Raw genomic sequence first — 23,546 nt, 5'->3', positions numbered from 1 at the left:
GTATCCCTAGATTTAATATGTGGTCCAGGGAACCCCAAAGCTTGGACACTTGTGCTTTAACAGTTTGGTTTTTGTTTGTTTGTTTGTTTGATTTTTTTAGTTGAGTGTAGTGGTGCTTTCCTTCATTCTAAGCACTTGGGAGGCAGAGGCAGGCAGATCCATATGAAGTCAAGGACAGTCTGGTCTATATCTAGTTCCAGGCCAGCCAGGGATACATAATGAAACCTGTGTGTGTGTGTGTGTGTGTGTGTGTGTGTGTGTGTGTGTGTGTGTGTGCAGGCTTTCTCTACAGTGAGTAAACCCTGGTCACAAAGTCAGCTTGCTTTATAGCGTTTCAGAGATAATAGAGAACAAGGTATCTGAGTGTGCTGAGAACTCTACCCAAGACAGCATTCTGTAGTTCAAGCTACTCCTGACATTTGCAATGACCATTTCATTTAATTATCAGAAGATGGTCTGAGGACCTCACTAAATGATCAGCTCCATCAAAGAAATACAGTGACTTGTCCTGTTCACCATTGTCTCCTCAGAACTTACTGTCATGTCCACCCTACAGAAGAAGATGCTTAATACATGTTTGGTGAATGAAATACAAAGGCTGAAAATTTCAAACTGAGAGTCCATGGAAGAGTCTTCTGTGTGTGTCACAAATGAGCCATCCTGAGCACAGCTATTCCTTTCTGCTCTATCACTGTTCAAGAAACAGGACACAGGGGTTGCCCACAGAGCTGAGTGAAGCACCAGAGATGGTCAGATGGAGTTGCTTCTCCTTCTGCTTTAAAAGCTCACATTTCATATTTACCCTGTGTGTGTGTATTATAATATATATATTATATATATTGTGCCAGCCACCATGCCAAATACCTGACATGCATCTGAGTTGCCTAAAGCCCAGTGAGGTAGATGCTTAATATTAGTCACTTTTCTCAGGACAGAGAAGGGTATTAGGGGTTGAGGAAATCAAGTAACATCCTCAAGGTCAGAAAGTCTTGGCGGCAAAGCCAGGTTTCAGTTCCAGCCATCCGACTCCAGAACCTAGTGGGGCTCCTGCAGATGTTTGCTGAATGAGGCACTGAATGAGCTGACTGCATGTTCAAGCACCCACTCTAGGGACAACTAAGCTACTGTGTGTCTGTCCGCCAGCTGGATGGCTGTTGTCTTAGAAATGCTCTGAATCTTGTCATTCCTATCTTCGTGGGACACTAAAGCGAAGTGCGGTTCTTTTTTGTTTTTTTTTTTTTATTTTATTTTTGTTTTTGTGTTTTTTTGTTTTGTTTTGTTTTTTGTTTTGAGACAGGGTTTCTCTGTGTAGTTTTGGTGCCTGTCCTGGATCTCACTCTGTAGACCAGGCTGGCCTCGAACTCAAAGAGATCTGCCTGGCTCTGCCTCCCAAGTGCTGGGATTAGAGGTGTGTGCCACCACTGCCCAGCCAAGTATGGTTCATTTTAAACAACATAAACTGCATTTTCTTGGCTCCTACTTCTCACAGGCATTGGTGATGTCTTCCTCAAGGGGAAGCCTAAAGCCCCTCTTCCCATCACACCTTCCATGGTCCCTCACTGCTCAGGCTTCTGTCTCCCACAGAGACACCCGCAGGCCCCTTCCACTGCTGGCCCTGCTGGCAGAGGCCACACTGGTCACTCACACTTGATGCTTCTGCTCTGCCACTGAGTCCATTCTGAAGATGAAAGAGGTACCTCTTCTGCTGGTATAGGTGCTGTGAGTGCTGGTACCACAGTCACCATGCAAGTGCCACCAACACCACCAACGCTGGGCTCACAGCCGCCGTCACGAGGTAGGGAGAAGACTCATACGGCTTTTGTGTACTGTGCAGTTGGGTCCCACTGGCTTTTAGGCCAAAGCAGAGCAGATCACTCTCAGTATCTATGGGGATTACCTCTAAGAACCCCACAGGTACCAACATCTGCAGATGCTCAAGCCCCTGATATAAAATGGAACAACAGTCCTGGCACAGAACCCACAGATCTAGTCAGCTCTAGATTACTTACAGTATTGAATACAACACCAATGTGCTGGGACGACTCTTACACCGCTGTGTTTAGGGACAATGACAAGAGTAGGCAGACTGTCCATGTTGGGTACACACACATTTATTTTCCACACAGACTTGGTTAAATCTGTGAAGGTGGGTGGAGTGAAGGACTCAAAGGCAACCGCCCTCAGGATGACCCCTCACTCTGGACCACCTCGGGAGCTTCCTCAGAGAGAGTCCCTCAACCAAACAGATTCTTGAAAACCTCAGCTTACTTCTGAGACACCTCGGCATCTTCCAGGGCTGACAGGGGAAGCCACCTCGGTGCCCGCTGGGCTTGGTGACAAGTACTTTCACCCCCTGAGCCATTTCACTGGCCCCAGACTCCTTCCTTAAGGAGCACCAGTCCCGGGCACTGCACAGATTGGCTGAAACAGATGGGTTCATGTAAAAGTTTCAAGGCTTTAATTCCATGACTTGCAGTCCAAGAGGCATAAGGAGAGTCAGTACAAAATGAAAATACAGGGCTTCTCATTCAAGGCATTAAGAACTCCGAGGAAAGAGGACTGAGCTCGAGCTCAGCGGTAGAGTGACGGCCTCGCATGCACAAGGTCCTGAGTTCAAAAGCTGCGTTTGGGGGTTGAGGAGAAGTTCAAGTTGGAAATAGCACAATACTAAATATTGTGCAGCGCCTTGTGTGACAGCTACACATCGAAGCCATCCTTGCAACAAGGACATAAAAAAACATACTTTGGAAAGCCATTTTAATATGTAAGCATGAGTTCTGATTTCTGTGAAAGAATGCTAAATATTTGCAAGTATTTACAAACCAAAATAGGAAACATCACAGAAAGATATGCCATTCTTACAGAAGCACAGTTAACTCAGCCTCGTAGTGTGTGAAAATGCAGGAAGAACACTAGTGTGTGTTTGTTTTCATCAGAGCCTCCACACCCCACTGGAGTCCTATGTCAGAGAGAAGCACAGAGGGGCTGCAAGTCTGGACACAGCACAGCGTGGCGGGTGGTGAGGCATCGTGGGTGAACAGCACACGAAAGTGGTTCTATACCAGAGGTATTATGGGACAAGAGATAATCAAACAGAAATAGAAGGGTTTGTTGCCACAAAACTAGGTGTCACCCAATCCTCATCAACTCTCCCAATCCACTGTTGTCTCAAACTCCAGCAAAGCGTTGGTTTGGGCTAAGGCGGTCCTTCACCCTGGGTCAGTATTCGCCTGGCCATTCCCACACTGCACCACTGTTTTAGTTTAATCTCTGCTGCTGTGATAAAACACTCTGACCAAAAGAAGCTTGGGGGGAAAATGGTTTATTTTCCTCTTATTGGTCTCAGTCCATCACTGAGAAAATTCAGGGCAGAAACCCAAGCCCAAACCATGAAGGAATGAATGCTGCTTGCTGACGCAATCAAGTTTACACTTAATAAGCTTTCTAAGATAGCCCAGGACCAACTGCCCAGGGAATGGTGCCACCCACAGTGGGATGAGCCCTCCTACATCAATGAACAATCAAGATAACCCCCAACAGACGTGTCCACAGGCGAATCTGATCTGGGCGATCCTTCAGTTGAATCCTTCAATTCCCAGGTGACTCTGGGCTCTGTCAAGCTGACGGCTGCCTCCCACTGCAGGACACTGCGTGGCTCACCACCATTAATACACAGGCTCAAGGGCTCAAATGAGGATGGAAAATGCTTGAACGGTTGGGTTTGTCTTCTCTCCACCTCAGATGACGTGGAGGGAAAGTGGGACACACCATGCTCCCTGAGGCCCCTCCTCTAGTGGGCCTTCTGATCCAAACAGGAGCAAGATCACCTGGGCAGACACTGGAGAATTTGTAGGCAAGTCTCAAGGAACACGCAGGCCAAGATGCAGGTGGTACCACTCATTCCTCAGGGCACCAAGCTGAATGCAGAATTCAGCCAATGAGACCACATACCATATTTATATGCTTCCAGACTGCCACGGATACTCTCTTCCACTCCAAACTCTACAGCTACAGGTGCAGTGCATGTTTACATACATATGCATGTATGTGTACATACTGGCATATGGCATATGTAACATGAATATGTGCACATATACATGAAATATGCATGTAAGTGTATACATACATATATTTAACACAGGCATATACACAAGCAGGCAAGGAGAAAGAATATACACATGCATATGTATAAACATTTAGCATAATTCAGCTTTATTAAATTCAACCAACAGTAAGAGTCTCTGCTATATTTCAGTCCTTGGCTAGGCACGAGAACACAAGGTTAAATGAGTGTCACTCTCTCAAAGGAACTCACCATCCCGAGAGGACACAAACTGAAAACCGAAGTGCCCCTACCCATCGGCTGTTTACCAGAGGAGGCAGGGTGTCTTCTGGAGGTCTAAACTGAGAGCAGCCAAGATGGACTTGACCCATGCGAGATGGGCTCCGGTCTCAACTTCACTTCTTGGAGACCACGTGATGAGATCCAGCATGCAACTTGAGCCGCAGAGCCCGTTATGAAGATGACTATCTACGACAGTGCCTTCTTCTCGGAGTGTCAATCTTAGGTCACGTGACACTGAAAGCCCTGATACTTCTGGGCCCCCAGAAGGCACTCAGTAATGTGAGCTGTCATTCTGTGTATCGTTATTAATTATCATTATTAAGAAGAACATTAAATTGGAGCAGGTACAGAAAGACGGAAAGGCCAGTCTAACTCAAGAGGCACAGGAGGAGCTCTGTGGATGCTGTGTGGAGCTCAGTCTTTCTAGGAACAGGTGCTTGTGAGAAGACCAAAAGAGAAGGACAAGCAGTCCAACTGAAAACCAGTTTCTTCAGAGGCCTGGAGGCATGAAACATCCCAACAGGCCCAGAGAACCGCCATACTCAGAGTAAGGGTTTGAGGTCAAAGAAAAACTGGGGTGAGATCTGGAGAAGGTGCTCAAGAGCTGAACAACATAATACCACAAATCAGGTTTGCCTTTCAGAGAGTTTAGGTAAAGTTAACCGGACATGACTTTACCTTTCCAGGGTCACCACTGTGGTGACCAGTTACTGCAAATACCACTGCTGCCGTCCACATGATCCTTGCTCTACAAGATCAAAAGTGTCTTGTTTGTTTCAGTTTCTGTAACCAATTAGCTTGTTTTTTTCCATTCTGACTTAGATGCTATGGAAGGTTTTCTTGACCACTAATCCCTTCCCAATGATTTTTAAATACCTATCCTCCTCACCACAAGGAGACTCTTAAGTGGCCACATTTTTCTGCACTTACAGGATTCACACAGCAATGGCTTGCCTCTGAGGAGGGTGACTGCAATTGCAGCCTCGAGGGTCAAGACTCCAAAATGGAGATGGGTGTGGGAAGCACAGGCCAGAAAGGGTTTAGAACTGTTTTCAGAGCTGAAGTCACATGTCTGGGGCAAAAAGCACCAGGAGATAAACAACAGCCCCAGGGACTGTGAGAGGCACAAAGAAGGTCACCTAAGAGGAGAAAGATTCAGGGTGACATGATGGGTCGTGGGGAGGAACCAGCCTAAGATAAGGCTCAATGTTAGTGATGGAGGAGCGCCCCCCAACCCTGGGTAGACAAAGGAAACTTCTGGAATAGATCCGGGACAGTTTCCTCATGCTTCATTCCCGAGCACAGCCTATCAGCCAATCCTGTCGGTTCTCCTTGTCCCAGCCTGTCCCGAGCACCTTCTGTGTCAGGCCCCAAAGCGGCAGAGCCAAGAGTGTCCAGTCTCTGTCTGCACTTAGTAGCTCACTGACTAGAGAAAACAGCTGGTTACCACAGAAGGACACATAATCCAGCCATGATGGACTTGGGGAGACAGAGAGAGAGTTCTGCTACTGGTACTGTGCACCCAGTAGGTGCGCCTGTAACCCTCCTCTGACAAAAACCATCAGGCCCCAATTCTCACTGTTCAGTATGAGAGGAAACAGAAGCCACACTGGGAAGGGGGAGGTAAACAAAAGAGGATGAAATCCTAGAGTCGTCGACACCACCTCTCAGACACTCCTTACCTCTTCAGACCTTTGGGTCTAGTCTTGGATTTTCATTAAGCATTGATTTTTCCATCTCAGTTCCCCCATACCATGGCATTGTTCCCAAGTGCCCATGTATTATCTTGCTGTTGTGCCAAAGACCCAGTAATGCGCTCTGTGTGTACATGTGTGTGCATGTGTTCTCAAGTGTTTCTGTGTTTAATTCACACCCAAGCAGGGGGAGCCGCATAGACTCAGACGCCCTGCCCCTGCTGTGGGATCATCTCTGTGGGTAGTTAGCTGTTGCTGCAGTCAGGGGACCTAGCACCAAGGATGGTTAGCTTGTTTTGCTATGAAAGCAAAAACAAAAAACAAAAAACAAAAAAAAAACAACCCAAAAACCAAGGTTATCATATCAACCTACAAGTTTGTGTTTACTTTAGGAGCAACTGGGAAATTCAGAAAGCATGTCTGAAACAGTGTGGGCAGGCATGGAAAAATAGCAGCTTTGAAATCTTCTCAACTTTGTCTCTCAAACCAAGAAACAACTGAGCAGGCACCTGCTGGGTGGCAGGTACAATCCAGCCCACCGAACCCAGTCGGGATTGTTCCCATCACTGGTTTCTTTTCAGTATTTAAAGCAGTGCCGTGGTGCTGTGGCTGCTTCTCTTTAACAGTTCTATTGGTGGTGATTTTAACACCTGCATGACCACGCTTCCTGAGACAACTCTCGGTTTTCTTTTCTTCTCATCACTGTTTACTACCCAGAGCAAAAAAAAAAAAATTATTCTTTTCCCTGATTTTTTAGGGAAGGGAAAGAAATTCTAGCATCTGGGGTCTGGGGCCACTTGAAAAGTCTGGCAGGGACTGCTAACGACCTCCCAGAGATAATCCAAATGGCTGATTTAGCAAAGCCCATTCTTGACCTTGACACAAGACAAGACAGGCAAAGGGGAAGGACTTGGGAGGGCAGAGCCAAAGAAAAAGGATCTTAGAAGCTGGCTCAGATCTCGCCAGGCCCCTCCCCCATTTAGCAAACACCTGGCTGAGTTGGAAAACACGGCGGCCCAACCTTCCTCCTGGCAGCAATTGAAGCTGTCAGCTCCTGCTTGTCACGGGTTGCACTGGAAGGCCCGGGGCAGCCACAAGAGCCCTAATTAGGCAGAAATGACACTTCCACAGCTGACCTGCCAGGACCTTTGGCGGACCATTTAACATCATTAGTTAACATCTTTAAAAAGTGTGAATGTAAATGAACAGCCAGTGGCTTTCAATGGGGTCCAGCGGTGGCATCCCCCTCCCTTCCCACTCCGTCTCTTTTTGCATGAATAGCCCACTTGTTTTCTCCGGAATTGGAGGGAGGCATGAGGAAGGAGGGGGAAGAAGACTATCCTGAAAACGGACAGACATGTTAAAGCATAAACAAGCTCCGAACACCAGAAAGGCCCTCTCTTCTTGCCTGCATATGGCACCACATGTAGCCATCTCCAGGGCCACCAGCTCGGAACTAGGAGCCGGCAAGAGCCCAACAAGGCCAACAGATGCCAGTCCCCACCCCACACGCTGTCCGCAGTCCCTCTGAAACACTCTTTCAAACCCCTTCCCGTGGTCTAGCTGTGCCTTCTGTGAAGCCGATGTCGCGGGTGTGCATAAGTGTAAATGTACCAGTTCCCGATGTGCCCGGGCCCCCTTAAGAGGGATCATTTCAGATGCCTGGTCCAATACTTACACAAGTGAGTTCATTTCCTACCTGCTGCGGTTATTTCCCACTTTGAATCACACTTCATTTTGCTCTTTCCTTTACACCCACAGAATCCGTACACACCGACACTCTCCATCTGCAGGAGGGAAGAAAAGAGTTCCACTGTGAACACTTTGTTTCCTGGTGGCTCGTAAGTCACAGGCTCCGGCTGACTGACAGTTTGGGAGGAGGGACGGCAGAGGTGCTTGGCTCCTGGCTCAGGGTACCTTGGCGCCCAGTCCCAGTACCTCTGTGGTTGGCCTTGGGTGCTTAGTCCTGGGCCTCAGATGTTTTCATCTGTAAGACAGAGAAAATGCCTCACTGCATCAAGTGAGAAACAAGAAGGTGAAAGTATCGCAAACACAGGAAACTGTCATCTGAATATCAGGAGTTATGGACGGGTGACAGCTGCCCGAGCCAGGAACCACACCAGGTTCTCATCCTTGACTTTTCGTGGTGGGACAAAGTAAAAAATTAGTCCTTGTTTCCCAAGGCACATTGGACACAGCAACCAGAGCATCCCAGGTCCCTTCTTGGCCTCGCCCACCCTGCTTAGTTAGTATTCTCAAAATACTAAGGTACATGGATGTAAAATGACCCTCACAAAACCATGGGTAAATGAGTTATTTACTCCCTCTTCTGGACCCCACACGGCATGAATGGGAAGCAGACCTCATCTACTTCTGGGCTTCGGGAAGCCCTGAGAGCAGTCATGGGTACATGGTAGATGCATGTACAATAAATGTGTGGTGGGATGCAAGAGTCCAGCTCCCAGGACTTAAAGGATGGGGATGGGTGCTGCACAAAGCCTGGGCAGGAGAGTCATGCTTGTGAAACCCGGCAAAAGGTGTGTGGTGGGAAAATGCCTGTGTTGAGCCACGAGACAGAAGCAAAAAGAAAACAATATTAGTTTGGGGGCGGAAAGAGAGAAAATACTTAGACTGTCCTTCCCTTAGTAACATTTCATGGAGAGGGAGGGAGGGAACCTCCTCCTTGAGGCATTTAGTGCTTTTAAGCTAAATACCTCTGCATATTAAGCAAATAGAGAAAAGCCAGCTAGAAGATGCCATCCAATTGAACCACACTGGGCTCAGGAAGCCTGTGGGAGGTGTGGGGTTTGACCCCTTTCCCCATCACATGCCTGGTCCCAGCCCCGCTGTTTAGCATAGTGGCTCCTCTCCAGCTGTGGGGCTTATTGAAAGCCTCTAGCCCCTGCCTGGCTCTGGCACATTTTCTGCAGGTCCCTCCTACTGTGGCCACAATGGACTGCTCGGGAGGTAGGGAGGCGGGCGACAGCTGAGGGAGTGCAGTCATTGTCTTAAAGGGCCAGTGACATTGTGTGGCACCACCACAGGGCCTGCGGCTCTGGGACCTGCTAATGAGATGGAACCTCTCCCCCCACTCTCTCTTTCTCTCTTTAATGATTTAACTTGATCGCTTTGGTTCCTTTCTGGAAAGGGAATTGCTCCATTGATCATATAAAGTAATCGTCTGTAAGACATTGCAGTGCAGAAGCGCCACTCCTTCCCTGGCTGAAAATGTCACAGCAATTGAAAAGCTCTTAGCCCAGTGCAAGAATGAGGTGGCTGAAGAGAATGGTCTTTGCATATGACCCCAAGTACTCCTGTGTTCCTAGAGTTTGGAGATGTGACCTACCGGAGAGGTTTAAGAGGGAGAATGTCCCTCCTGTGGCTCGCCAGGATTTTTTGCATAAGACTCTGAGAGACTGACCAAACATTTAAGAAACAAAACCCAAACATCCTTAACCCTAAAATTAGATATAGTCAGAGAAATTATCTTCTTAATGACTCACGATATTCTTTTCTTAGAATCCTGTGTTCCAAGGGCACCCGCAGGTGCAGCATGATTTAGGAGGGAAGAGACAGCACCTTCTGAGCGAGGGCAGGGGCCCCTGGTCTGGGAAGGAAGAATGGATGCTCTAATTGTCAGGGTTTACTGATGTTTCTGACTTGTCACTTGGCGGCAGCAGTGCCACGCTGTGGGGAAGGGGACCACACACTTGAGGAGTTTTCATAAACAGCTTTATTAAATAAGCACTGCCTTGCCGAGAAGCGGGAGTAATTCACTGGGGGGGGGGGGGGCGCGTGGAGGGGTTGTATGCATGGACCTCCCGGCTAAATAAGCAGGAAACTTGTTAGTGATCTTTCCCTTTACTCTGACAGGTGAAAGTCCAGGTTTGTATACAAACAAGAGGGGTGCTTGTTTCCAGCACTGCTGGCTAGAAGTGCTGCTCCTGATGTGTCCTCTGCGAACAAAGCTTCGGGTGAATCACCGCCAAGCACTGCGGGGTCCTTTGTACCCCGTGAGCTAAGACAGTAGACATGATCATTACTGTACTTCTTTAAAAGGCAGAACACCTGCTGGCTTGCTGACAGAGAAGACCACTTACAAGTTCAAATCTGAAAAATGCAGAGGATGCTGCATGCCAGAGCCCAGTGAAAGGTCACTGCACAGGTGCCCTCACTATATGTAAGTGCACCATATGCGTCATTTGGAATTTAAAGACTTGGGGGTTCAGATTGTAAAATCTCATGTTGTTAGAACACAGAAGACAGATGCTCAATCAGGAAGTCATATGCACTACACCACATTACACCACACATATTAAAATACATATTTCCCCTTATCTACTTATCCAAGAAAGAAAATAAAAGAGGTGGGAAAGTGTTCTTTAAAGTTAAGCCTATTAAGGAAATTTGATCCTTACCTATGAAGAATTAGATTGGAAGCCATTAAATGAACCTTAAAGTTTATTTATATTTATATTTAAAAAGCATTTTAGAGCTGGGTGTGGTGGTGTGCACCTTGAATCCTAGCACTTGACAGGAGCAAACAGGTAGATCTCTGTGAGTTGGAAGCCAGCTTCACATAGTGAAATCCAGGCCAGCTAGAACTATATAGTGAGACTCTATCTCAAACAATATCTTATACTTTTGTCAGTAAAATGAGACAATTAATTAGATACATAATCAGATTATTAATCTAGAACTACATAAAATATGCATATGCTCAGAAGTTCTGTCTGGGTCTAAGACTGTTAGCTCAAAAACACAAAGACTGACCATGTTGAGAAATAGCTGAGTGATAAAGAGTCTCATGGTTGCTTCCTGAAGCTTTGCCTATAAAACAGTGGTCTAGACAGGAAAGTAGGTTGAGGCTAGCCCCTGATGCCAAGAACAGGGGAACACAAATACTTGGGGCAGAAACCCAATCCCCATAATCAAAGACTAGGACAGAATGCAGGCTCATGGTAGTGACCAGACTGCAGGCTTGTCTGTCCAGGTGGGAGGGAGCCAGCCTATGCCAGGGCTCAGGCTGCCTGTGTCATCTGTATGAACTTCAGAGTATGTGGTGTGTGTGTGTGTGTGTCGGGGGGCGGGGGGTGATGTGGTTATATCATGTTTCTGGAGGGAATAAAAAAAGACTATCTGATGAAGAATGCAACAAGCTCAAAGGAACAAAATGTCAAATCTGCTAGTAAGTAGCCACAGGACAGCTGCCATCTCTTCTGTGCTCTCTCTGCTCTGTGCATGATGGGAATCCTGGAGTCCAGACCAAGTCCTGCTTTACAGCTCACTCCTAGTGGGGATCTCCTTAGCATGTTTTAAATGACCTGACTCATGAGGTATAAATTAATCTTCAGCTAAGTACATCCGAACTTCATATTCAACAAACTTTGTAAAGCTGCTGGGTGTGTGCTTAAAAGTTAATAAATGCATTTTAAAACGTTGCCTTGTTCCTACATGCATGCTCATCTAATTGGGTAAAAGCACACAGAGTGATGAGAACCACACCCCAGGCTCATCTGCAGCTGGTTTGAGTAGTTATTCCCAGGGTTAAAATCCAGACTTGTGGTGAAAGTCACAGCTCAACCTGAGCTTTTTAATTTACTTGTAAGTCTACACATTTGTATTTGTTACTGACATGTATCTCAGGCACTAGAATTTACCAAAAGCATGTGGTCAGATTCTTTTTACTTGTTCAAAAAGCTAACCTCGGGCTGATGGGTATGGCATTTGCTGAAATGTGTGTTTAGCATATAAGGTCATGTGTCTAGTTCCAGTTAGACACTGACCTGCTTGAATGTCACTTTACAGGACCCGAGTCAGTGCAGAATCACACTGCGCCATGCTGGGCCTTTGTGGAATGCAAGAGGGCATGCTCAGTGAACGTTTGGATCAGTGTGGATGATAAGTCAGACAAGACTGTGGCCACAGGAGCCGACTTCCGTCCCTCCAACAAAAATCTCTTCTGCAGTTTCTCTTCTGGAAGCCAGAAAGCCTGACTAACCCCAGGAGTTTCCTGTTCTGTCCTTTTCAGTTTGATACAAATCCCAACCTCCTTCCTCCAATGATAGTCTCCCAGAGTTACGGATTATTTTAAAATGTCCGATTGAAATGGACACACACTTGTAGTTATCAACACCAGTGCGACTGAATCCCTGGAATGACTCACAAATGCCTACCACAAGCTATAGATGACACAGGGTGGCACCAGCGGTAAAATCCCTTGTCTACGTTTAGGGAGCACAGTGTGCCTGTCATAAATAGAACGAAGGGCAGACCAACCCAAATGTGGCATCAGCCTTAACCCAGAGGGGTCAAGTGTGTGTGACACAGCCAGGGTCTGTTGGTACCAAGGAGGACACCAATGTTTTTCTTGACATTGGGGCTTGAACAAGAGTGTATAAAGTTCTGAGTCAAATCCAGACAGCATTCATAAGGGAAGGGGAACATGAACACACACACATACACACACACACACACACACACACACACACACACACACACACACACACGGTTATTTTTGCTTTCATTTAGCAAATATTTGGAGATGAATTTCAAAGTTATAATTTTATATTACTCATTTTGATCAAATTTCCTGCTTCTGCAGATTTATAATTATCCACTCCAACAAAGAAGTAATTTCCACTACTGTTGGATTTATTAGAAATGTACACAATTTTTAGCTGGGCAGTGGTGGTGCACACCTTTAATCCAGCACTTAGGAGGCAGAGGCAGGTAGATCTCTGTGAGTTTGAGGCCAACCTGGTCTACAAAGCAAGTTATAGGACTGCCAGGGCTACACAAAGAAACCCTGTCTGGAAAAAAACAAAACGAAACAAAAAGAAAAGGTACAAAATTTTTAATTGAATATATAATAATTTTCTGGAAAAGATCTCAGCTGTGAATTCAAAATAGCTGTATTTTCAAAGCAATAAATGATTACACACATCCTAAAACTTCTAAATATCATTCTTTAAAACAAAAAGTAATAGTTAAGACCCCTTGTTTTTACACTAAAAATTAGTCCTTGGTTTTTGCATTTTCAAAAACCTTATGTTCTTGTCAGCTTAGTGGCAAAGAAGTGAAAATATTTATGAGTAAGCTAGCAGCATTCAGGTCAGACCCACAGTCAGATACATCCTAGCAAGTGCTGGCATGGAGTAGTGTCACACATAGACACAGACACTCACACACTCACACACACATATACATACACATACACACAGTCAGAGGCGCGCACACACACACGCGTGCACACACACACACACACACACACACACACACACACACACACACACACACAAACGATTCTTGGTCCCTCAAACAGGAACTCTGCTTTTAAAATTCTAGGGATAGAAAACTTCGTTAGTAGCGCAGGGAGCTTAGGTTAGCTGACAGGGCCCCCTCAACATTCCAGGTCCTGTGAGCTCATTCTATGCCTTTCCTTTTCGCTCTCCTTGCATTTAAGAGCTGAGTGCAGGTGCTTGGTCGTGAACGTTGAGAATGACATTTCAGTTTTTCACCCTCACTGAATGTTTCCTCTTGGAGGATTAATGGAAGCCCTGTTTTTCTGCGTAAATAATCCTTATCACTACTCTTACAATATTATCCCCACATCCTCTGCTAGCATGTAATTCAATGTATTATATTAAATTGGGAGCGGAAATTTAACCTAGTGCATTACCTTAACTCTGAAAAGTGCACAGTGCTCCAGGGATCATCCACCTATGACTGGCATATTTGAAAAACAATATTAAATCGCTACTGAGAAATTTGCCTCAAATGATTTCATTCACTTAAAGGTCCTAGAATTCACTTCCCCAAATCACAATTCTTGAAGAATAATTCCTGCTCTGAATTTGTGACTACCATTTTTTTTTTCTAATACTGCAAAGACTAGAATTCTTAATGTGTTAAACAGGACAATACAAAGACAAGTTCAGCCAGAGAGATAAAAGAGCAAGGATGGTAAACCCAAGACCACTACACGGTCAGCTGTAAATGCAAAAACGTAAGGCCCAAACTTCTGACAACCGAATGCTCTCTGTCTCCCAAGCTTCAGCATCACTACCAGACTCCGAGCCAGGCTCCCGGCAATCAAGTGATAAATTGGAGACAGTCTTCTGATTTTGCTAATAAGAAACAGATTATTCCTCTTAAGCAGATTAAAATACAACTCTGGGGAAGCTGAAATCCCCTTCAGTCAGGTTCTTAAGTTTAATTACAAAAGTCAAACAACTTATTAACTCTCTCTCAATAACAAAATTGATAAGGCAAAGAACTCCAGGGGCCGGGAAGATGGGAAGGTCTAAACTCAATTCCTTTCAACAGTGTTAGAGAATATATTTTTTGGGGGGTTGCCACAACTTGATAAGAACCCTTGGGAGGCTGGAGAGAGCACTTCATGTTCATGCTGCAGACCCAAGTTCAGTTCCTAGCACGCACCCTGGGTGGTTCACAACTGCCTGTAACTCCAGCTCCAGGGGATCCAGTGTCCTTTACTGGCCCCCTCGGGCACCAGCACACATAATTAAACAGTAAACAAGAAAACAAACACCCACCCAACAGGCCTCTTAACTGGCAACCTTTCTCTTTCTTCTTTGCTGCCAGCTATGTGGGAAACATACAGGACAACACACTCTTCACTCAAAATAAAAGCAATTACCTTATTTTGCTACTTGTATCAAGAAAATCGCAGATGAGAAAAATCTAGCTTTGCAGAACATTTTCTCAGCATTCTTTGGCTTTTATTAGACCTGTCCTTATGCCACAAAATACCTTCAAGCTGGATTTACGCCCATAAAGCTTTCAAAATTACAATCTATTTTAAAATGGCAAACTAGGTTGCTTAGAGAATCGCTTTGGCCTGCTCTTTCCCTCTTCTCTTCATGTTCCAAACTCGCTGGATAATTGCCTCACTTCTGCAGAGAAACTGCTTGTCTAATTCCTGAAAAATACCAATTAAACTGCCAGCATAGCCTCTCCAGTGTTGTGTCCGTGGGTCTTCGGTGTCAGAGGCCCTTGAATAAGTGACCAGAAGGCTGCATCTGAAACAGCTCTGGAGGGCGCCCGCTCTGAACATTCACACTTCAGCTCCAGCTTAAGCGTTCTGCTTTGCCAGAAAGCGAGAGAGAGATATCACATCAACTTTATAATGCTGCACAAGTGCTAAAGGTTATGGCAAAAGTGACGATTTTCCAGGAGACTAATCACTTTCAAAGGTCACTAATATTGTTTTAAAAGGAAGGGGTCTCCCTTCTATTAATCTAGATTTCTGTACAGGGCTGAAGAAAGGTTTTCAATAGAGCAGCACAAAACCGCGGCAAAGGCTGCACTTGCCTTCCCCTGGTTTCTTTGGCGAGAACATCAGTTGGTATTTGTGAGGCATAAAAGGGGAAGTCTACACGGATTTCTGTCTAACCTCACAGCAAAACTATGATTAAAAATACTAATCAATGAGGAAATGGATTCAGAAGTTATGTGAATTGTAGAAGGTCACAGTTGAGGCCATGAGTTCTGATTCCAGAGCTTCTGGGCTTTCTTGACTGCATCTGTTTCCCTCAATCATTCTTGGAGGAAACCTCAGTCCTTCTCATTCCTGCCTGACTCAGAGCAGTGCTTCTGAACCCTGGCTGTAACTGAGTATTTTAAAAATACTTCTGCATGAGTCTCATGCATGAGTGTGATTTAGACCTGGAGAATGTTTAAATTTAGTCCTGGGGAAGGGCATAATTACATTTTCCAACATGCCTCTTTAGTGTTTAAATTCTGACGGTGCTTAGACAAGTGGGATCTACAGGTGGCTGCAGTGTGATAGTCAAAACAGGAACTAGTCATCGAGAGAGAGAGCTAGAAGATTCACCCTGTGTCTTCCAAGACTTCAATGTGAGTTATTCATCTGGCTGTGCCATGGAGGGGGCACTGAAGACCAGCAAGAGCTACCATGAGAGAACAGAACCTGTGATGGGAAAGGAATGGGTACCAGAGTCAGTAAGACCTGCATTCAGGTTTCACTCCTGCTCTGCAGGAACTGGGTGAACTCTGGCCAGTCACCTATATTTTGACATTGGTTTGCAAACTCAAGAGGGTTGATGTCTGGAGCTGCTGCTGGGAGTTTTGTTGTTACTACTGTAGTGATAATGACTCCTGCCAGGGCGCATTGGTAAATAAAAATAAAATTCGAGAAGGTTTTTTTATTAGTCAATCATTCCTACCTTACTTAGCATTCGTTTTCAGGTGTTTATAGTTTGGCAACCCTACTTCTCAGCTTTGAAACCAAGGGAGGAAGCTGTTACTCCTCCCATTTTCCATGCATTCTGTCTCTAGTTTCTAGGAGTCTGTGATTAAAGGCACCTGCAGTCACGTTCATTAGTTCCCTGTGAAAATGATTTTCAACACAGATGTCAAATGCAGGAAAAAAGAATTAACAAGCACTTGATAGCAGCCCCCAAGCTGCATCTAAACAATCACTCTTGAACATTAAAGTCGTGGCAAATAGGTTCCGATCTAAATAGAGGTGTTGGATAGGACAGAGAAATAAAAATGAACAAATACATTTGTCTTCATCCTCATCAATTTATGAAATGACTGACATGGGCTAGAGATTTCTTTTTGAAACGCAAAATGAAAAGCGTTTCATTTCCTCTAAGAAGGGTCTCCAACTAGCAGGGTGAGACAAGTGGATGCGTCTCTAATATTTTCTCTTGAATCACAACTACAGAGTAGAAGGGGTCTAGGAGGGAAACAGCCTCACTGGTTCTCAATCAAGGTCTCCAGGAGGCCCATGAACTCTCTGCAAGAGGCTCCCAGTTCTAAACATACACCAAGCACATCCCTGTGAGAGTAAAGGCTTAGCTGTGCAGACAGTCTCTTTTGTATGTGCAAATCATCTATAAGTGAATTATAAAGGCCTATGAAAGCACTGCTGTGTTTACAGCTACTATTACCTGTGGGGCGGTCAAGCACTCCATTGGTGGTGTTATTATCATTAAAAGGGTGTCTATAACTGGGTAGTGGTGGTGTACACCTTTAATCCCAGCACTCCAGAGGCAGAGGCAGGGGGATCTCTGTGAGTTTAAGGCTAGTCTGGTCTACATAGTGAGTTCTAAGACAGCCAAGGCCATCTCAACAAAAAAAAAAAAAAAAAAAAAAAAAAAAAAAAAAAGGAAAGGGGGCAGGTCTTCATACTCAAAAGGGTTAGAAAACACTTATCAATTCAATCCAGACCTCTGTGTACTGAGAGGCAAAGCTCAGATTCCCAACACAGGTGTTCTCATTTCAAAACTGTTCTTGCCTCCCACTCTACATGTAGATCCTATGACATCCACAGTGCTGGTGTATGCATGTTCTCTCTAGTACCAACTCCTCTTCCTAAAGGGTGGGCACAGTCCCATCCTGTCTCTGTGTGTGTATGCCAGGCACCTTCACCATCTCTGAGCCTCTCCTTCTGCACGGTACCTTCTCTCCCACCCCCAACTCTCCAGCTTGGTATTTTTAGGATTAACCTCACACCAACTCCTTTCATGTTCTGATGCTGTAGAAGAGTCCTCAGACATTTAGTCTCAGTATAAATGGAAAAAGAATCATCAATATATTATAACAAAGTTGTGAAGTTTGTACACAATTTGCATACATCTGGTTATATTTTTTAGCAAATTCCCAATGTTCCCAATGTTTACTTGTGGAAAATAAAATTGCTATATTAATAAATGATCTTTTGACTGGAAGCTGGCCACACTGACAGGCTGTTAATAAGTGTAGAGTGTAGGAAGTGTCCAGATGAGTTTTCAGGTCTCTGGTTTCAGTGTACTGACGACTCACGATAGCGAGTGCAGCTGGGATGCCATCAGAACTTCAGTGCCCTGGAACAGTACCTGGCCCGTGGCAAATAGTCAAGAAATCTTTGTCAGCTGAATGGAGGAAGCAGACAGACAGGGACTTATGCTTCTCTGACTTCACCCAGTTTCATTTTAGAGGAGATGGAGTCTAAGCAACTAAGTTACTAATAACCCCTTCTTAGTAGTCAGTCCTTCTCTGGGTTTTGACTTAAATACCCTTCCCTCCAACATACTGTAATTTTCAGTCATAAAGGTAATTCATTTGAAGAAAATTAGATCCTACTAATACATAAAAAGAAAAGCGTCCAGGGAACCACTGCCTGAGTACAGCATGACTACCATCCCTTGAGACTGTCCTGTGTGTGCACAGGCACACACACCTGGTACATCACCAAGCCTCTCCCCTGGCCTTTGGGACTGTTGCTCTAAGTTCATTTTGTCTGTTTCCTCTTATGGCTCCTGCCCTCCTCCTGTGTCCTCAATCTGCTCCTTCTGCAGCACTTAGCTCCTATTTCAAGAGGACTGTGTCCCACTTCCCTCCTGCCAACATCTCCATTCTCCAAGTTGTTATACTATGAAGACATCTTCTAGCTGTGTCTTCAGACTTCCCTTTTTCTCCAGGATTCCCAAACTCAAGGCCAGCAGGTGTAGAGCCCAGGGCACATGTCGCTCTAAGTTCAGGCCATAATGAATCCTACTCTTGTTTTTTGTTGATTTGGTTTTTTGAGATAGGGTTTCTCTGTGTAGCCCTGGCTGTCCTAGAACCCACTCTGTAGACCAGGCTGGCCTTGAACTCAGAGTTCTGCCTGCCTTTGTCTCCTAAGTGCTGAGATTAAAGGCCTTGTGCCACCACCAATATCCTACTCTTGAAAACTTTATACTACTCTCAAGTCTTCTTTGGTTCTCCAACCTCCATCCTATCACCTAAGAAAGTCCATCCTTTCTCTACATTCTTTCTCATCTATCTTTTCCCAATGGCAACTTTACTGTTTAACCCTTCTACATCATTTTCTACCTGGACTTACGATTTTTGTAGAATCAAACATGCGTTACTCTTGCCACTATGGCCAGCCAACCACTTCTATCTTTCCCAGCCTATATTTTTAGAAATGCCCCACTCTTGCAGAATGGTATTCTAAGCCTCTAACAACTTTTCTGCAGGCTGTTTCTATCCTTGTTTCTCACTTCTGAAACAGAGTAATTATTATTCACCCAACTCTAAAACATTTGTCAGTTAAGTATTTATTGGTGGTTTTTATGTGCAAAACCCATCCACTCATCCAATAGCTATTTGCTGAACACCTAATCTATTAGAGAGTACTGATGCTGTGGATGCGGTATTGAATAAGACATGCAAACCCTGATCTCATGGAACATAGAGGCCAGTGGGTTAGAGGGAAGAACCCATTACATAGTGGTCCCAAACCAAATACTTCCATTAAAATATTAAATGAGGGCTGTGGATATAGCTCAGCTGGTAGAGTGCTTGCCTGGCATGTGAGAAGGCTGGGGTTCTATCCTCAGCATCAAATTAACCAGGCATGGTAGCTCACAGCTGTAATCCCAGAACTCAGGAGGTAGAAGACCAGAAGTTCAAGGTCACCCTCCACTACATAGCCAGTTTCAGGCCATCCTAGGATTCATAGAACCAAGTCTCCAGTTAAAAAGAAAGAAAGAAAAGAAAAAAAATTAAATGGAGTCTGGAAATGTTAGTTCAGTCGCTGCATCCAGGTGGTAAGCCCAGAGAACTAAGCTGAGCAGAGGAAGAATGAAAAGAAAGTCAAATGGGTCAGCTCTGAGGGATGAGGGATGAGATGTGTGGTCCAGGATTCAAGTGGGTAAGGAGTTCAGAAAAAAGAGCAGGCTCCTGGGGGCGAGAATGCAAAGCACAGGACCCACACAGACCAGAACGGGGCAAGGAGGTGCCTTCAGCTGGAGGTGGGCGGCTATGAGGAAGGGCACACAGAAGAATGAAAGCAACACTGTGGGCTCATTTTATATAAGGATCCTCTTAAAACCCAGCGGTCAGCAGCCGGCTCTGCAGTGGACAGGAAGATGACTCAGCCTCTGCTGCTACCATCAAAGGATTTGCAGCCAGCCGGGAGGGTGGGTCAAGTGTGTGATGATCCATCACACCACAGAAAGGGATTCGTTCTCAAAGAGACGCAAGAGAGACAGAAAGAAGAACAAAACAAAACAAACAAAAAAAAAAAAACCGCTTGGGGAGTCCAGGGAGGGGAGGGGAGGTGCCGGTCTGGGTTATGTAACAGTACTTACAAAATCATGTATTTTATTCACCTACATCCAACAGGACATCTATGGAAAATAACTGTCCCCAAATGCTTCTTCACTCTCAGCGTTATTTTAAGTGATTGCAAGCAGACAGAGCAGGTAAGATTACGTTTTCCAGATGAGCAATGCAGGCACAGAACTTTTAAGCAACCTGCTTTCTGTTGGGAACATAAAACAGGCAACGGTAAAACAGGAGCACCCTGTCCCTGTCTGTCTCGGCCCACTCCTGCACCACCCAAGTATCTAGAACACAGTAAGTTCTATCATTGCGTACGATACCTGACTCTCACAGGAGCCCTCTGCAGAGACCATGACCCAAGGACCTTCTCAAGCGCTGCTTCCGCATCACCCTCCACCCCCACCCTGGGTCTCTCCAAAACATCATCATCCTTACTGCCTACATTGAGTTTTCCTCGCAGAGATTTCACCCTCAGTAATCTCCCCCGGAAGGGTGTGCAAAGCTGTTTCTGAGCGGATCACGAGGCGTGCAGCAAGCACACTGCATGGGTTGGAATGGATGCATTTCTAGGACCTCCACGGCTCAGGAAGGGCACCCTGGGCTCTTGCATCCCTCTCCCTCGTAACTGGAACAGTCGGGGAGCACCTGTCCACAGCTGAAAGTAGCGGGCACCGCTCCCCAGCTTCTGCAAAATGAACTCAAACCATCATTAAATGCTTCCCCATCTGGAAAACTGTCGGAGAACCAGTGAGAAATGAGGTTGGGAGAGCACTGAGAACGGAGCGCGGGGAAGAGACGAAGCGCGCAATGGACAAGGAGAGATCCCGAGCGGAAAGCAAAGGTTCTTTCCACGGAGGGCAGGAAGCCTCGCGAGATCTAGGGGTCGGGATCTCGTTGCGTTGCCTAGCGACAAAAGGACGCTGGCGGGCCCCCTGGCGAAACCCCACCGAAGCCCTGAGTCTCCTACCATGGGGGAAGAAGGCGGCGGCCGCAGCTGTGGGATCACTAGGGACCTGCAGAAGCTGAAGCAGCAGGCGATGGCGTACTACCAGGAGAACGACGTCCCGCGCAGGCTGGAGGAGCTGCTCAACTCCACCTTCTACCTCCAGCCCGCAGACGTCTACGGGCACCTGGTAGGGACCTGCGGCGAGCTCCCTCCCTCCTCCTCCGCCCCCTCCCCCCGCCGGCCCACGCTGCGGCAGCGCGCTGCGCTTGCGCCGTGGAGTCGCGCCTGCGCGCTGCTGGGGCCGGGGGACTCGGCCCGCTGCTCGGTGACAGCGGGGAGGCTGAGGACAGGGAAACTGGGACTGACTGCCCGCAGGGACCGAAAGTTGAGGCACGAAGGCCGAAGCGAGAGTCGAGAAGACTCTGGGCGGCCCTGTAGCTGGGAAGACTGTCCCGAGCCTGCGAGCTTCTTACCGATCCGAGGAGCCCGCCCGCCCGCCTTTGGTTTTCTAAAACACAGACCTGACGCCAAACTCACCTGGCTGCTGTCAGCCACAGGGACTGGGCTGTGATTTAGGCGCAGCCCACCCGGGAGCCTCATTGCATTGGCTTCCACTGCCACCGAATTTCTCAGATTCCAAGCCTATGCACCAGGGTTTGCATGCCTCATACACCTTACTTTGGCTAGGTACCCAACTTCACGGGCCAGTGAGTACCTAAACTGCAGATTTCATCGGAGGCCCCTTTTCCACTTGGCTCTGGATTTAGCGTCCTTGAGCTCTCCTAGGGCGCGTCCTTCTGCTGTAATCCTTTGAGTTGGCTGATGAGCTATTGCTGAGAGGGGAGCCCTGTGCATAAGAGACTGGCTTGGGGGAGGCAGTTAGGGTACCACTCTGTTCTCTCAGTCTCTAGAAACTCTCTGCAAGGTTAAAACAAGACAATAAAAGCCGATTCCCCCTTTCTAAAAACAAACAAAACAACAACTTGTGCCTCGGGTACTTAAGTGACCCCCCCCCACCCCACCCCAGGGCACACTGAGTGACAGTGGTCCATCATTTGTGAAGTGGGTGAGTGAAGGCTTGAGAAGGATTTCAGTCTCTGAGGTCTCTTACTAAAGGAACTGTTAACGTTGTCTAGTCCCAATTTAAAAGGACCCCGAACCCTGTCCCACAGGTCTTTAGTGTGCAAGGCTAGAAACTTGCACTTTTGTCTCCACGTGTAAGGCTCCCCCACCCCCAGTCTGCTAGCAGCTGGGCACTGGTTTGTACAGCTCTCTGGAATCTCCCATACCTTGGTTAGGGACCGCCTCAGTTTGCTTTCTATTGCTTTTCTACAACATTCTGACCAAAAGCAACGTAGGGAGGAGAGGGTTTATTTGGCTCACATTTCCATGTCACAGTCCATCACTGAACGAAGTCTGAGCAGGAATTGAAAAAGAGGCCATGGAGAAATTCAGCTTACTGGTTTGCTACCCATGACTTGCTCAGCCTGCTTTCTTATACCAACCAGGTCAACCTGCCCAGGGATGGTACTGCCCATAGGGAGCTGAACCCTGGCACATCAATCCTGGATCCCTTCCAAATGCTCTGCCACTTAAGACAAATTGCAATTACTAAGATTCCCAAGAGGCCTCTTTTAGTGAGGTAGCATTGTGTTCATCGGCTGATGGTAGGTGAGACTGTCGTTGTCTTTTGCTGTTAAAAAGCCAGATGCCTGCTTGGTTGTGGGGGTGTGTGGGGAGGATAAAATCATCCCCCTTCAGATTTCTTAAATCTGAATGCATCGCGGCATTGTAGAGACCAACAACTTCCCTAACTTGGGAAGAAGTATCAGGGAGTTAGTTGACTTGCTATAGAAAGGCCTGCTAAAGAGGGACACAAGGCCTGTGGGTTAAGATGGGTCTCTACATTCCTGATGGGAGGTGAGAATATAACACACTGCCCCGTGTGGGGGAGACTCAGCATGAGCTGTTCCAGCAGAGGTGTAGGGCTAATTCAGATCCGGGAAGGACACACACAGAGAAGTTTTGTAGGATAGAGTCAATGTGCCTGGCTATAAATTCAATGCAGTTTTCTGATTTTTGATTTTATGTGTGTGTTGAAGGCAAACTACTTTTCTAAACTTGCAAAGCCTCCCTCTATATGCAAAATAGTGGGGAAAATCATCCTGGATGGAATGGGACTCCCTACGCTACAGGTGGAAATCTCCTGCACCATTCAAAATTTCCCCAAGGTATGAAGCAGTTCACATTTTCTCTTTAATGTATCCTACCCATTTCTGTACTTATTAGCAAAAATTACCTAAACTGCAGAAACTTAATGTTTTGGAATTCAATATTTGTGAAGCAGATCCACGTACATATGCTGTTTATTCATGGGTACTCATATAAGCTCGGATTGTAGAATCAACAATGCAGTGTGTTTTATGTTTCAGTGTGACTTTGATAAAAGACATGGCATGCTAACCTGAAAACAATC

General features: G+C 46.2%; 2 protein-coding genes across 3 annotated transcripts in view; one reads left to right on the top strand and one right to left on the bottom strand.

Annotated features, from left to right (window-relative positions):
- The window catches only part of Hspa12a (heat shock protein family A (Hsp70) member 12A), a 154,510-nt gene extending 133,241 nt beyond the window's left edge, over positions 1-21,269 (bottom strand). Inside the window, exons 1-2 of one of the 2 annotated variants that reach the window (XM_052712927.1) lie at positions 21,092-21,269; positions 7,739-7,826 (exon numbers count right to left, since the gene is read on the bottom strand). In XM_052712927.1, the coding sequence (XP_052568887.1) occupies positions 7,739-7,826; positions 21,092-21,094 (91 nt within the window). In that variant the 5' untranslated portion in view covers positions 21,095-21,269. Of the gene's footprint in view, positions 1-7,738; positions 7,827-20,444; positions 20,493-21,091 lie in introns of those variants that run through there. The other variant, XM_052712926.1, reaches the window with a different exon arrangement.
- The window catches only part of Eno4 (enolase 4), a 48,075-nt gene continuing 45,620 nt past the window's right edge, over positions 21,092-23,546 (top strand). Inside the window, exons 1-2 of the mRNA XM_052712931.1 lie at positions 21,092-21,257; positions 23,173-23,301. Coding sequence (XP_052568891.1) covers positions 21,093-21,257; positions 23,173-23,301 — 294 coding nt within the window. The 5' untranslated portion in view covers position 21,092. The remainder of the gene's footprint in view (positions 21,258-23,172; positions 23,302-23,546) is intronic.

This window comes from Peromyscus californicus, unplaced genomic scaffold, assembly GCF_007827085.1.
Source record: "Peromyscus californicus insignis strain IS unplaced genomic scaffold, ASM782708v3 Scaffold_4__1_contigs__length_199733344, whole genome shotgun sequence".
Classification (NCBI taxonomy): Eukaryota; Metazoa; Chordata; class Mammalia; order Rodentia; family Cricetidae; genus Peromyscus; species Peromyscus californicus.
Note: the sequence above shows the minus strand (reverse complement) of the source record. Positions and strands in the feature narration are given on the sequence as shown.